At 38.6% G+C, this 15,417-nt stretch overlaps 1 protein-coding gene across 2 annotated transcripts in view; it reads left to right on the plus strand.

Annotated features, from left to right (window-relative positions):
• fcho2 (FCH and mu domain containing endocytic adaptor 2) overlaps positions 1–15,417 on the plus strand; it is a 182,868-nt gene that overhangs the window by 112,605 nt on the left and 54,846 nt on the right. For both annotated transcript variants that reach the window (XM_078214895.1, XM_078214896.1), the window contains exons 13-17: positions 2,035–2,204; positions 3,716–3,727; positions 4,015–4,036; positions 7,657–7,699; positions 10,727–10,821. In XM_078214895.1, the coding sequence (XP_078071021.1) occupies positions 2,035–2,204; positions 3,716–3,727; positions 4,015–4,036; positions 7,657–7,699; positions 10,727–10,821 (342 nt within the window). The remainder of the gene's footprint in view (positions 1–2,034; positions 2,205–3,715; positions 3,728–4,014; positions 4,037–7,656; positions 7,700–10,726; positions 10,822–15,417) is intronic.

Raw genomic sequence — 15,417 nt, forward strand, 5'->3', positions numbered from 1 at the left:
GTGCACTTGAATGAAATGTTTGCCGTTATCAGACTTTATGTAGTTGAAGGAATGTAAATGTAGTAAGTGGGTTTTTATGAATGACTTTTTTCAATATAGTGACATGTAGAGATGTATTTTAGTTATCTCTTTTATCTCATCGCTGCATGGATCCTACCCATGGTGGGTTCTGGGTGAGTTGGCAGAGTATGTGTAAGCCAAGGGTGGAGGGGGCATGAGTTGGCACTAAGTTGGCATAGGGGCTATAAAAGGCATGGGTAGGTTAGCCAGGGGACACGAGGGGTCATGGGAGTGGGTACAGGAGCACAGGTTAGTATGAGGGGCTGTGAGGAGTGGGTCATGAGTGGGTAAAGGTGAGCATGGGCAGGGCATTGAGATGGAGTGATAGATAGAGGAATGTTCACGTTTCAAGTTTTGGACACAGTATCAGAACCCCAGGCAGGCCTTCCACCCAGCTCACCTCTGCACCTGGCGCAATCTTCAGTGCTTCTAATCTAGATACCATCATCCCATGACTGAAAATCTGATTTCCAGGCAACCATTTTTAAAATTGGGGTTCATGGAACCTGGAATTCTCCTAATTTTGCACACAAAACTCCAAGCATTAGGCATTCGATACAGTGCCACAAAACAAACTAGTGAGAAAAGTTATAGCTCATAGAATAAAGGGGACAGTAGAAATGCGGATACAAAATTGGCTGACTAAATAGGAAACATTGAATAATGGTCAATGTATATTTTTCGGACTGGAGGAAGGTTTGTTGTGGTGGTCACCAGAGGTCGGTATTGGAACACTTGCTTTTCCTGATATATAATGATCTAGATAGTGATGTGTAGGGGACAGTTTCAATGTTTGCAGTAGATACAAAAGTTGGAGGCATTGTAAACTGAGAGGAGGACAGTGTAGAACTTCAAAAGGACATAGACAAATTGGTGGAGTGGGCAGATAGGTGGTAGATGAAGTTCAATGTGGAAAAACATAGAAAATAGAAGCAGGCGGGGCCATTCGGCCCTTTGAATCTGCGCCGCCATTCATTATGATCATGGCTGAAGTGTAAGGTGATGCATTTTGGTAGGAAGAACATAGAGAGACAATATAAAATAAGGAGTAAAATTCTTAAGGGGTGCAGAAACAGTGGGACCTGGGTGTATAAGTACATAGACCATTGAATGTGGCAGGACAGGTGGAGAAAAAGGTTAATAAAGCATATAGTATTCTGGTCTTTAATTGTGGAATAGAGTAAATGAGCAAGGAGGTTATGCTGAACTTATACAAGACATGAGTTAGACCTCAGCTGGAGTATCGTGTACAGTTCTGGATACCATATTATAGGAAGGATATCAATATATTGGCGAGAGCGCAGAAGTTTAAAAGAATGGTTCCAGGGATGAGAAACTTCAGTTAAGAGGACAGATTGGAGAGGTTGAGATTATTCTACTTGGTACCAGCAAGAGTTTGGCACGAGGGATGACTTTCAGGAGATTGCATACGAGATGGCTGCTCTGCTACGTACGATATTCATATTCATGATGGGGCTGGACAGAGTAGATAGGGTGGAAATTGTTCTTGCTCGTAAAAGGATCAAGCGCTAGAAGGCATAGATTTAAAGTAGTTTATGAAAGAAGCAAATGTGATATGAGAATTTTATTCATACAACAATTGTGTCGGGTTTGGAATGCTCTGCCTGGAAGTGTGGTGGAGACAGGTTCAATCGATGAATTTAAGAGGGCCTGAGATGATTATTTGAATGTAAACAATGTGCAGGGGCATGTGGAAAAGACGGGAATAGTACTAAGTCATGATGCTCATTTGGAGAGCTGGTGCAGGCACAATCAGCCAAATGGCCTCCTGTGTGTAAAATTTCTGTGATTCTGTTATATGGAATGTAAAGCTAATGCTCATTTCATATCTGCACGTTGTGAAAGAGAATTGAATATATTTTTGTTACTGATTGAAGGATTAAATCTGGACATGATAAGTAGCCTATATACAATTATAAAAGTATGTATTTCTCTCCCTTAACTGATGAAAACATGCCAAAGAGAACAATTTTTACTCATCAAGTGACTCAGGTTCTGATGATGATGAGCCCAGGAAGTTCCATGTGCAAATTAAACCTGTGCAACCAAACAATGGTACTAACCACACATTGGAGGAACTGAAAGCATCCATTGGGAATATTACACTCTCTCCCTCCCCATCTGTAAGTAATATTTTTATCTGGAAGTAATGTTTTGATCTTGTATATTAAAGATAACGAATGGGATTCTGCAGCTGTGTGTAGCCCAAGACTGGAAATTCCCGCCCAAACTCAACGGACCTTTAAATGGTCTGCCGAATTTTCTGCCTAGCCTGATATGATTCCCGCGGCAGGCGAGATGGGAGAATTTTGGCCAATGTGAAGCCTCTTTAGCAGTTTCTGAAGGACATTGCATATACATACCTTATTTAACCTCTAATGGAAACAATGGTTCTTGGAAGCCCATTGAAAATGTGTATAAAAAATGTACACTTTATAATTTTAAATAATAATTTGTCAAGAATTGAAGATAATTTCTTCTAAACTTTTACTTAGTTAATAAATATAAGCATTATAATGTAGCCTGTTTAGGCAATCAGAAGCCAAATTTCACTATGGCTGGTGCTTCGAAGATATATTGTAAGATGTATATTATCTGTTTTCCAGGTAGAAATATATTTTAGAATCAACCTGCTCATGGGAAGAAGCAATGGAAATTTTGAAGCAGTTGCATTAGATAAATATTGCACCTTTTGCTGCTTGTTGTGCAGTGTCATAGCATTGATTTAGTATGAATTGAAGTTAAAGATGAAATTGGCATCCTGTGCCATATGGGGTAACCTGGTGAATGTTTGACCTCTTTTGGGTATTTATCCAAGTTTGATTTGAATTAAGTTCTCTGAAAGCCATCTTAAAATAAATGTTTCACTGAATAACTGATTACCCTGCATCTTTCGACCCATTATTGATTCTGGCACAACTCATCCAAAACTGATCACAACTTCAATTGGACCGTTATGTCTTTCATAAGTTCCTGGTGTCAACTAATGTCAGTGTCACCAATTTGTACACTTTGAAACAAGCTTGTTTTGAGGGATGTGAAAATTATGCAACTCAATTAACACCAAAAAGATCCTCGGATTCTCTCAGATTGGAAACTAAACACATTTTCCTAGTTATTAGTAAAACTAACATAAAGCTGTGCTAATGCACCTTTTATTAATTAGCTCAAGGGCATTTTTTGTTGCCTGGGTAACTGGGGTAAAGGGTGAAAAAGAAGCTACGAAAGAATGAACAGAAATATGAATGTTAATACTGGAAACAGTAAAATGATTATTTATAACAGTAAAATTAATTTGAGAAGCTTAATATTGAGTTGCATGTATTTGATCTGTAGAGCCTCAAGCCAATGGAAATATTCTCATGATCTTGAAGGATTTTTGTGAAGGCCATCTTTCACCTTTTTAGCTTCATTTCTTTTTCATCGACCTTTGTTTAGTTTAGCTATTGGCTTCACTATTCTTAATTGAAGGTTAAAAGTGTAATTGATACTTGCTAGGTGAACATGAATGGAACTGTAAAAATATTTTTTGTCTTAGAAATCAATCTTTAGACATAAATATATTACTGTGTCATTCCACAGATGAGTATTTGACTTGTTACTTTTACTTTCCCTTTTTACATGCTGACTTCAGAGGCATAGTCCGGTGAGTAACTTTTTTTTTAATCTTTGAAAGGTCACTTAGTGAGTTTTTGCTTATTTGTACATGCATATATGTACAGATATATACACATATTTTTGTAATTTATTTCTGTGACCGTGTGCTAATGAGAAATTCATATTGTTATTGCAGTTGGATATTAGTCTATTTTCAATAGTTACGGAATTAATTTGTATTGTCTTGCTATTTCTGTTTTATACATATTTAGTTGAGTAAAATTTGAATTGAAGTATTAATACATTTATGAATTTAATTTTGATTCTCCATTCCAGAATGCAATGAAAAATTCATCCAGTAAGTATTGTTAATAGGTTTTTTGCTTTATATTTTAATCTCAGCAACTGAGATTGTAACTTATTTGTTTGTGTTGTCAAACTATTTTGGTTCCTGATTGTCATGTTCGAGAAACTGAAGAAATAAATGCTTGCAAATATTTAACTCATCGTTTATTGTGTATTTTGCTTTCTACAAGAAACTGTGTTGCTTGGTTTCAGTAGAAGCAGATATAACCCTCTGAAAAGTGACTTAATATATTTGCTTTGCTGAAATCATCTATTATTAGAAAGTTTCAGGTTTATTCTGGGACTGATTTTGTTCAAGTTTCTTTGTAAATGTTGGGGAGAATTTAGCAGACAGAAAGCTATCAAGTCCTGATAGCTTTTTATAGGTCTTTTTATTCATTCACGGAATTTGGGCTTCACTGGCAGGACCAGCCCTAATTGCCCAGCATTGCCCATCCCTAATTGCCCTTAACCGAGTGGCTTGCTGTGCCACTGCAGAGGGCAGTTAAGAGTCAGTTACAATGCTGTGAATCTGGAGTCACATTTAAGTCAAATTTGCTGATGATACAAAGGTAGGTAGGAAAGCATATTGCGAGGACAATACAAAGAGACTGCAAAAATGATATAAAAAAGGTTAAGTGAGTGGGCAAACATTTGGCCAACGAAGTATAAGTGGGAAAATGTGAAGTTGTTCACTTTAGCAGGAAAAATAGAAAAGCAGAATAGTATTTAAAAAAGAGAAAGACTGCAGATGCTGTGATACAAAGTGACCTGGGTATCTTTGTACATGAATCTCAAAAAGTCAGCATGAAAGTATAGTAGTAATTACAAGAACGAGAAATTTCAGCCATTTTGCGGACTTCTTACTTTGGGATTATGGAATTAAGTACTTAACTTTTTTCTGAGCCCCACCTCTGAAGAGGTGTATTTGAAATATATCGTGATTTAAGCATTTTAAAAAGAGCAAATGGAGCTCCGAATTTCCAAATCCAACAACAGAAAGGGTACAGACTTATTACTGACTCAGGCAGAAGAGAATGTGTATGCCATCTGCCTGCCCCTGGCTGCCTGTGTTACGTGACTTTGTCAAAAATAGCGCTGTGAACTCACCATTTGTTTTCAGCAATCTCACACCATTTGTCCCAACAGGTACAGGCCAGTCATCTGGTCTCACCTACTGTCTTAGAGGATAAACAATGTCTGCTGATCAAACATTCCCAGTCCCAGGGATCTCCCTGGCCATTATATTTTGACTGTAATGGACTCCTCTAGCTGATGAAGCTGATTGCTCTCTTATTCCACATTCTGTACCATTCCCACTTCAGTTCTTTATTGCCCCACAAGCACTTTTCAACCATTGTCCACCAATTGCCCTGGCCCCTCCAAAACCCTGCACTGATTGGTTGATTCTGTTTGTGCATGGGAGAAGGAGGCAGGGCCTTGGTTGGCCAAGGCCACTCTTTGGCTCTGACATTTATCAATCATAATCTAACCCATCCAATAGATTTCAGCTGTTGTTGAGGCAGGCATTTGATTGATTAGTTGTCTAATCAACCAGGTCAGTTTAATTTGAAGCAGGAGTGGTTGAAGGGGAGCAGCTGGTCCAGTTGAAAAGGGACTGACCCTGGGAGATAGGAGAGCACAGACCTTGCCTGACTCTTATACCGACTACACATAAACCAATGACCAGGAAACAATCCATCCATCCATAAAGGGCGCAGGATGCGGAGGAAGAGGGGAGGTGTGTGAATTTAGAAATAGCTTTGCACAGAGGAGTCCCGACATAAAATTAGAGGAGAACTTTGCAATCTGGCAATCAGAAATAAAAATAGAGAATGCTGGAAATAAGCAACAGCTTCTATAAAGGGAAGATATTGCAATTTGGAAAGATCAGAAAACTAGGAGATGAAGCAGTTTAGTAGGGTTAAATAAATAATATCCTTTCCCCACAAACAAAATGTTTGCTTATTTTGGAACATTCGAGGGTTATATCTGAAATGTGAATCTTTCTCTTTAGCTTACTCACAGATCTCTAAAATGTTTCTAGTATTTTCTAGTTTCTGAAATGTAGTGGCAGTACACATGCCCACCATACGTGCTTTAAACATACCAATTTATTGTTACTGCATCAGAAAGATCATCTTTTTTCCCCCTTCACTGGTTTCTTGCTGCAGTTGTCAGAACAGATTGAAAGCAGGACTGGAACATGTTGGAACCAATATATTTCTATATCCCGTATCTATATCAATATCTCATTTGAAAGGACTAATATCCTTGGTTGCTGAAGATACAAAGCTGTATTATGTGATAGGCATCAAGGTGACAGAGTTTAATGTGGGTCTGAAACCATCCACTTTGGTGTAAAGAATGGAAAAGCAGATGTTACAGTTGTACATTCAGCTGACAAAGGAAAAATGAAACCAGTCAGCAGTGTTTGTAAGTCTTTGGCAGATTTATGAATACGTTTTCAACGTTGTGTTCTGGGGTTAGTATTTATTTTGGTATTACATGTACTAACTGCATCAAACACTGAAATCTTAAAACAATGAGGTCACTTAAGGTGGAGATGCGGGGTAATTTCTTTTGTTGGGGTCGTTAATCTTTAGAATTCTCTTCCACAAAGAGCAATTGGGGCTGGGTACTGAATACATTCAAGGCTTAGTTAGACAGATTTTTGATCTACAAGGGAATTGAGGTTTATGCAGTGTAGGCAAGAAAGCAGAGTTAAGGCCACAGTTAGATCAGCTGCAGCCTTATTGGATGACTGAACAGGCTTGAGGGGCCAAATGGCCTACTCCTGCTTCTATTTCTTATATTATAAAAATGAATAGAAATTTATGCTGATTAGGCAAGATGAAGAGGGGTGAGAGGAGGCCCGTCTTTAGTACAAACACCGACATGGATTCTTGGACTCAGTGGTTTGTTTATGTGCTGTGAAACCTATGAATTGAATAGTAAAGTTGATGGGAAGAAAAGATACCTGCAAGTTAGATACTAATGCAGTTCAGCACATTTTGCTTTCGGTACCTGTTGCAGAATTGTACCGATATATACCATCGCTAAGGATTTTTTTTGGTTTAACATGCTTTGTCCTTTCATATTTATTCCTGAAGATTAACAACTATCTATAATACAAATTAATACAACATTGACAGCCATGTTAACATTACTAAAGAGCATTGTTAAAGCTACATCTACAGGGAAGACGAGAATTTATTTTATGCAGACAGTTAAAATTTGGAATGCTGATACAACGGTAAATTTGGAAATGTAATTATTTTTATACTTGAAAAGAAAAATTTGCAGGCAAAAGAGCAGGGAAGTGGGGTTGATTGTTAGCACTTTCAAAGGGCTGGCACAGACATGCTGGGCTGAACAGCCTCTTCCTGTGCTGCAAAATTCTATGATACGGAATGAATGATTTGGAGAAATATTTGCTGAACACATTTTCCTGCAGTTACAATATCATGAACAATGAGGAATGAATTTTTAAAAAGATTGACAAGTTAATGTGAAATGATTAGAAATTTTTGAGGATCATTCTTTTGCTGGAAAGATTTTAGAAGCCTGTTATATTCAAATACTTGGATTAACTTTCAATATTATTTTCCCCCTTTGTCTCCCTTCTACAAGGTGAAGAGCTGGTTCGATCAAAATCATGTGTTCCATCACCTGAGTAAGTCACTAAAGTTTTAAATAGAATGTTTGGTAACTTTACATACACTTGGAGAGGAACTCGAAGTGGGGTCGGCTAAAGGGCAATCATGTGTTAGAAATTAATATCAACCCTGTTTCCTCAATTGCATTGGTAGCTAACATTCTAGAGCCCATTTGTTGTTGTGATCATAAATTGCAGCCTATTAGACTTGACAAAATATAAAATTTTCCCCACCTTTATTTTGGCTCAGTGATATAATAAAATCAATAGTTACTGCAAATGTTTAAGCTATATTTAGTGAACTATTATTCTTTTAGCTGTAGTAGTGATCTTGAATATGTTACAATACGATTAATTATTAATTTTAGTAATTCTGAGATTTATCACTTACACCAGCCAGATGTCGATACGTTACCCCGTTTTCTTATTTTCCTTTCCAACTTAAAAATGTGAGAGGCTACAAAAAATGTATTTATTTGTATAGTGATAACTTACTAAAATCTTTAGCATGTTGTGAAGAAATTCAACATGGTATCTTCAAGAGCAGAGGTGGGCATTCCTAGAAGAGAAGTGGCAATGAATTAAACACTAATACAAAAGCAAAATACTGCAGGAAATCAGAAATAAAAACCAAAAATGCTGAAGCTATTCAGCAGGTCTGGCAGTATGTATGGAGAGAGAAACAGGGCTAACTTTTCAGGTCTGTCATCACAACTGATGAAACGTTAACCCTGTTTCCTTCTCCACAGAAGCTGCCAGACCTGCTGAGTATTTCCAGCATTTTCAGTTTTATAACCTAGAAGACCAGGGACGTAGGAGCAGAAGTAGGCCATACGCCTATTGAGTTCCGGCCATGTGTGACTGTCTATATGGAGTTTGCATGTTCTCCCCATGTCTGTGTGGTTTTCCCCTGGGTGCTCTGCTTTCCTCCCATAGTCCAAAGATTTTTATTTTTATTTATTATTAGTGCCACATGTAGGCTTACATTAACACTGCAATGAGGTTACTGTGAAAATCCCTAGATGTGCAGGTTAGGTGGATTGACCTTAGCAAATGTATGGGGTTACAGGATAGGGCAGATGGGAAGGACCTGGGTGGGATGTTCTTTCAGAGATTCAGTGCATATCCAACGGGCTAAATGGTCTCTTTCTGCACTGTAGGGATTCTGTAATAAAGGGCAATTATCCGGCATTGGCGGATCGAACATTAGAAAAGATTCGACTAAATTGGGCCAAAGTCAACCTGATGATTAGTGCAGAATAAGGCCTTACACAAATTCTCAAGAACCACAACAGCATGTTTGATGGAGAAATGGGAAATATGAAAGACATCACAATTAAATTTAAGATTAAAGAAGGGAGTCGAGGGAAATGCTCGAAAGCAAGGTCGGTACTCCTATGCTATTAGGCCAAAAGTAGAGGCTGGCTTGGATTGGCTGGTGAAGACTGGAGTCTTGGAGCCTGTAACATTAGTGAATGGACTGCACCAGTCATGCCAGTTATTTAAAAGGATGGACCCGTACGGATTTGCAGAGACCTCAAAGTTGTTCTACATCCAATATTGTGTGTCAATAATACCATCTATCCCATATCGATGACCATTTTGCAGGATTGGCAGGAGGCCAACATTTAAGAGAAATCTTTAGTAGATTTGGATTTCCTGAGCATTTATGGGGTTAGTGAGTGATAACGGGTCACAATTTGTATCTCAAGGATTTGAAAGTTTCTTGAAAGAACCGTACACAACATATTAGCCCATAACTTCTGCAAAGTGGCATGCTCCATCAGGGGTGAGGGGGCATTCTCCTGGACCTGGGGGGAGCAGGAAGGGACCAGAGCTGGTGGAGTCTTCTATCTAACACCATTTTAAGAAGTTCCGCTACTAGCATATTTTCAAGGCTCCCAGGGATAGATAGTGAATCCCGCTTTGCCTACATGCCAAGGCCATAAAGAAAATTGCTAATATTTGCAATAACGGTTAAGTGGCTCTTTGTCGTCTTATTGTTTTATGTGCACTGGATGTTTTTGAATCTGGATAGTATTTAATTATCAGACATAAAAAGGTAGAGAAGGTTTATGGAATGCAATCTTTTTAAGTAATGTATCTCTGAATCCACAAAAGGGAGGTACCAAGATTCTGGTGTCATTTTCTTCCTTTAAACTTGCATGTTAATGTAACTGGAAAGTTTTCTATGATGTTTATAGTCTCCATTAGACTCAGTGATTACAGACCCATCAGTCTGAAAATTGTTTGTTGAAATCTCATTTTTTGAACTCACAATCTAAGTTAACATTTTAGGAGTGTTAAGAGTGCTGCATTGTTGGAGATAACATTTTGAGACAAGAAACCAAGGCTCTGTTGACTCGTTTCAGTCGCTCATGGAACATTAATAATTCCCTCACACTTTTTCAAGATAAAGCATAGATATTTACTGTTCTCCTGGTTAACATTTCATCACTGGAATGGACAGAATTTCTGGTTGACATTTCAACATCAAAACAATTAACTAATTAATCACTGATTTTTAATTAGATTTTATGTGCAAATATTGGCACCTATATTTGCCTATTTAAGTGACTACACTCAAAGTAATTCATTGCATATATTGCACAATCAGACGTTGACAGTTATGATAGGGTTTCATAAAAATATAATTGCACAACTAAACTACGCTTGCATATTTATGACTAAGCATTTGGCTGAAAAGTGTGGTCTACACGTGTAAAACTTAAATAGTGAATGAGACGTGGTTTACCTTTCCCATGGGCTGGATTTTTACAGGGTGAGTAGTAGCCAGTGGAAATCTGCAGGATCTCATGTACCCCTGCCTTCAAACATGCTGATGGAAGTATTAAACAGCTCCATCTCTCCTTCTGGGCCTATTTTCATAAAATGTTACCAATCATCCATGAAATGATTAAGGATGGAAGTTATTATATAGACATTAAAACAGAGTTATGAGGATTAATTAACTCCAGAAAGCAATGACTAATTAATAGAATAGTACAATAAATTAAAACCTTCCATTTTATTTAACCCATATAGTGCCAAAAGAGTCAATAATGACCTGTTTTCACTGGATCCACTGTTTGGACCTCCACTTGATTCCTCATCTTCATCCACATCAACGACTTCATCAGGTGAGTATTTACTTTCTAATGTTGCCCAATGGTGTAATTATTTTAAGTGGAGTAATACTATATATGACACTTTCAAGCTGAGTATGATTTTTGTGCATGTTATTTTATTTCCACACTAATATAGTGTTACTATCAGTATGTCATGTTAACATAATGCGATAAAATAATTAAATATTTGCTATTTTTTTCCCATTTCAGTGCATAAGTAATATACCATTGACAAGTGATAATATTCTGTTTATACTAAACCCAGTTTTCTTGAGAGATTTTCTCTTTGAAACTGTAATTTGATTTTAACTAAAAAAGTGAGAACTTTTGGCTACTGTTAATTTAATAAAATGCAGAAGAGACAGGGTAATTGTTAACTTCTTTTGAAACTCCATTTTGGAAGTATTCTATATTTAAGTTGAGGAATTCAAATATATGTATTTAAAGGATAATTCTATAAATTGTTGATAAAATAAATGCAATCTATAAATTATTTTAGAGTTTTTATTTGGTATGGGGTTGTGGGCTTTGCTGGCTGAGCCAGCTTTTATTGCTCACTCCTAAGTGCCCTTGAACTGAGTGATTTGCTAGGCCATTTTCAAAGGTCATTTAAGAGAGCCAATCACATTGCTGTGGGATTGGAGCCACATGTAGGCTTGCCCAAGTAAGGACGGCAGATTTCCTTCCCTAAAGGACATTAGTGAACCAAATGGGTTTTTCCAACAATCAATATGGTTTCTTGGTCATCATTAGGCTTTTAATTCCTGATTATTATTGAATTCAAATTCCACCATCTGCTATGGTGGGATTCGAACCCGGGTCCACAGATCATTACTCTGGGCCTCTGGATTACTCGTCCAGTGACAATACCACTGCACCACCAGTTCTCCAAAAATGATGGACCATGACCTCAGTGCATTACAATCCAATCTATTTACATTTGAGGCCAGTTGAAAATGAGTAGAAATGGAGCGGCAAAGCATCTTTTAAAATATTACAAGTTTCAATGAAAAGCAAACAGATGTGACCCATATCCCCAATTTGAGATTATCTGGAACCAGTTTGAAAGATTTGTGCAATAGGTTGCACCAATAAAAATATCAGACAAACTTTTTTGTGTATATTGGATTGAGTTACTTTATTTTGTCTAGGTAGAAGGTCTCATGCATCACAGCTGACCTGTAGGGAGTCGTTAAATATCAGATTATTTGGTACTTTCATGCATACTTATGTAAAATACTGTTTTAGAAATCCATGCGCTGTTAAATAGAGATGTTTATTTTCTTCAGCTCTTCATATGACCCAGTCCTAATTTCAGCCAAAAATGTATTTGTGCTCCATGCTTTACTTTGTGTGCCCCTCTTCATTTGGGCAAGAGAGATTAGAGAAAGGCACTGCCTCAGGAATACAACTTCCATCTGCTGGCAGTAGAGCAGTGTGTTGGAAATAACAGTAGGAGAAAAACCATACTTATTTCATGCCAAATTTTAATAAAGTTTTAAGATTGATATCTGATCATTGATGGAATAGGATATTCTTGGATCAAAGAAAGATCCTGATGTAGGAAATTTGTGGATAAACACTACTGAGGATGCTAAATACATTTCATTGTAGACTCATAAGCTGTGTAAATCATACAGATGCTGCGATTGAACACATTGTTCTAAACTTCACTATAATTGGTTTGTCTTCATTCTTTGATATATTTTAATTTGTTGAATTCAAAATTGGATCTGGAAATCTGAGGAAATAATTTTGAGATTGAGCACCAGAGTTTTAAACAGTACCCACATCTCTGTATGAGATTTTAAAGAGTGAAGTATTGTAGTTGTCAGTTGTGTTTAGAGCGAGCACCAATGATTCAGCTCTGCTCTTAAACCAGCCAAAATGCTCAGGACATTGGTTATTTCTAAAGCTTGTGCTTTAAGTAGCCTATGATCTAAAGAAGCAAGTTGCTATGCTTTGGGAGTCAGACAAAGGTACTTTGAGTGCATTAATGTTTTTCAAGTGCAAGGCTAGTTCAGCATTTTGATATAAATTACTCCAAGGCTGTCTGCTGACTGTGTGAATAAGTCTTGCTTCAAATTTCACACACTGTCAGCAGACAGCCTTGGAGTAATTTATATCAAAATGCTGAACTAGCCTTGCACTTGAAAAACATTAATGCACTCAAAGTACCTTTGTCTGACTCCCAAAGCATAGCAACTTGCTTCTTTAGATCATTGGTTATTTCTAAAGCTTATGCTTTAAGTAGCCTATGTCCTGAGCATTTTGGCTGGTATAAGAGCAGAGCTGAATCATTGGTGCTCGCTCTAAACACAACTGACAACTACAATACTTCACTCTTAAAAAATCTGATACAGAGATGTGGATACTGTTTAAAACTCTGGTACTCAATCTCAAAATTATTTCCTCAGATTTCCAGATCCAATTTCAAATTCAACTAAGTCTTGAACTTTCCTTTTGAATGTGCCAAGAAACTTGAATATTGGGCTAGATTTTATGTAAACATTGAAGTAACAATGTTCACCGCTGACTTTGAAGAAGATGGCCCGCAAAGATCTCGCAGTTTCCCGAGTGAGGGCTTCTCCTTTCCCAACATTAGTTTAAATCTGATACCAAATCAAGTGGGGGAATCTGTGGGTGGAGGCAGAGGACATTGGTAGGGTGTTAAACGAATATTTCACATCTATCTTCACCCACGTGAATGAGGAGGCAGTTATGGAACTCGGGGAGAGAGACTGTGAGGTTCTAGAGCAAATTATCATAGAGAGTGAAAAGGTATTGGCGGGCTTAAAAGTGGACAAATCTCCAGGTCCAGATGAATTGTGTCCCAATCTGTTGTGGGAGGCGAGGGAGGAAATTGCAAGGGCTCTGACCCAAATTTTTAATTCCTCCCTGGCCACCAGGGAGCTGTAGAGACAAGCCAAGGAACTACAGACCAGTGAATCTCAAGTCTGTGATTGGGAAACTACTGCAGAAGATTCTGAAGGAGAGAATCTATCTCCATTTGGAGAGGCAAGATTTGATCAGGGATAGTCAGCATGGTTTTGTCAGAGGGAGGTCATGCCTAACAAATTTGATTGAATTTTTTGAGCATGTAACCAAGTGTGTAGATGAGGGTAGAACATAGAAAAGCTACAGCTCAAACAGGCCCTTCGGCCCACAAGTTGCGCCGAACATGTCCCTACCTACTAGGCTTATCTATAACCCTCTATCTTACTAACTTTCATGAACTTATCCAAAAGTCTCTTAAAAGACCCTATCGAATCGGCCTCCACCACCACTACCGGCAGCCGATTCCACGCACCCACCACCCCCTAACATCTCCTCTGTACCTACTCCCCAGCACCCTAAACCTGTGACCTCTTGTGGCAACCATTTCAGCAATGGATAAAAGCCTCTGAGAATCCACTCTATCAATACCCCTCAACGTTTTATACACTTCTATCAGGTCACCTCTCATCCTTCGCCTCTCCAAGGAGAAAAGACCTAGCTCTCTCAACCTATCTTCATAAGGCATGCCATCTAATCCAGGCAACATCCTTGTAAATCTCCTCTGCACCCTTTCTATGGCTTCCACATCCTTTCTGTAATGAGGCGACCAGAACTGGGCACAGTACTCCAGGTGGGGTCTGACCAGGGTCCTGCAGCATTATCTCCCGATTTCTAAACTCAATTCCTCTATTGATGAAGGCCAGTATTCCATACGCCTTCTTAACCACAGCCTCTACCTGCGACGCTGCTTTGAGCGTCCTATGAACCCGGACCCCAAGATCCTTCTGATCTTCCACGCTGCCAAGCGTCTTCCCCTTAATATATTCTTTCATCCTATTCGACCTGCCAAAATGAACCACCACACACTTATCTGGGTTGAAGTCCATCTGCCACTCCTCCGCCCAGTCTTGCATCTTATCTATGTCTCGTTGCAACTGCTGACATCCCTCTACACTATCCACAACACCACCAACCTTTGTGTCATCAGCAAACTTGCCAACCCATCCTTCCACTTCCTCATCCAGGTCATTTATAAAAATCACAAAGAGCAAGGATCCCAGAACAGATCCCTGGGGCACTTCACTGGTGACCGACCTCCATGCTGAAAAAGACCCATCTACAAGCACTCTTTGCCTTCTGTGGGCAAGCCAGTTCTGAATCCACAAAGCAATGTCCCCTTGTATCCCATACCTCTTCACTTTCTCAATGAGCCTTGCATGGGGCACCTTATCAAACGCCTTGCTGAAATCCATATAAACTACATCTACCGCACTTCCCTCGTCTACGTGTCTAGTTACATCTTCAAAAAATAAGGGTAGTGCAGTTGATGTAGTTTACATGGATTTCAGCAAAGCCTTTGACAAAGTCCCATATGGGAGACTTATTAAGAAGGCAAATGCACGTGGGACACAGGGTGATCTGATAAGGTGGATTCATAATTGGCCTAGCGGGAGGAGACAGAGGTTGATGATAGACAGCTGCGTCAGTAACTGGGGGCCAGTGACCAGTGGTGTACCACAGGAATCCATGCTGGGCCCCCTATTGTTCGTCATTTATATAAATGACATAGATGACTACGTGGGGGGTAGGATCAGTAAGTTTGCTGATGAC

Source organism: Mustelus asterias, chromosome 6 (genome assembly GCF_964213995.1).
Source record: "Mustelus asterias chromosome 6, sMusAst1.hap1.1, whole genome shotgun sequence".
Classification (NCBI taxonomy): domain Eukaryota; kingdom Metazoa; phylum Chordata; class Chondrichthyes; order Carcharhiniformes; family Triakidae; genus Mustelus; species Mustelus asterias.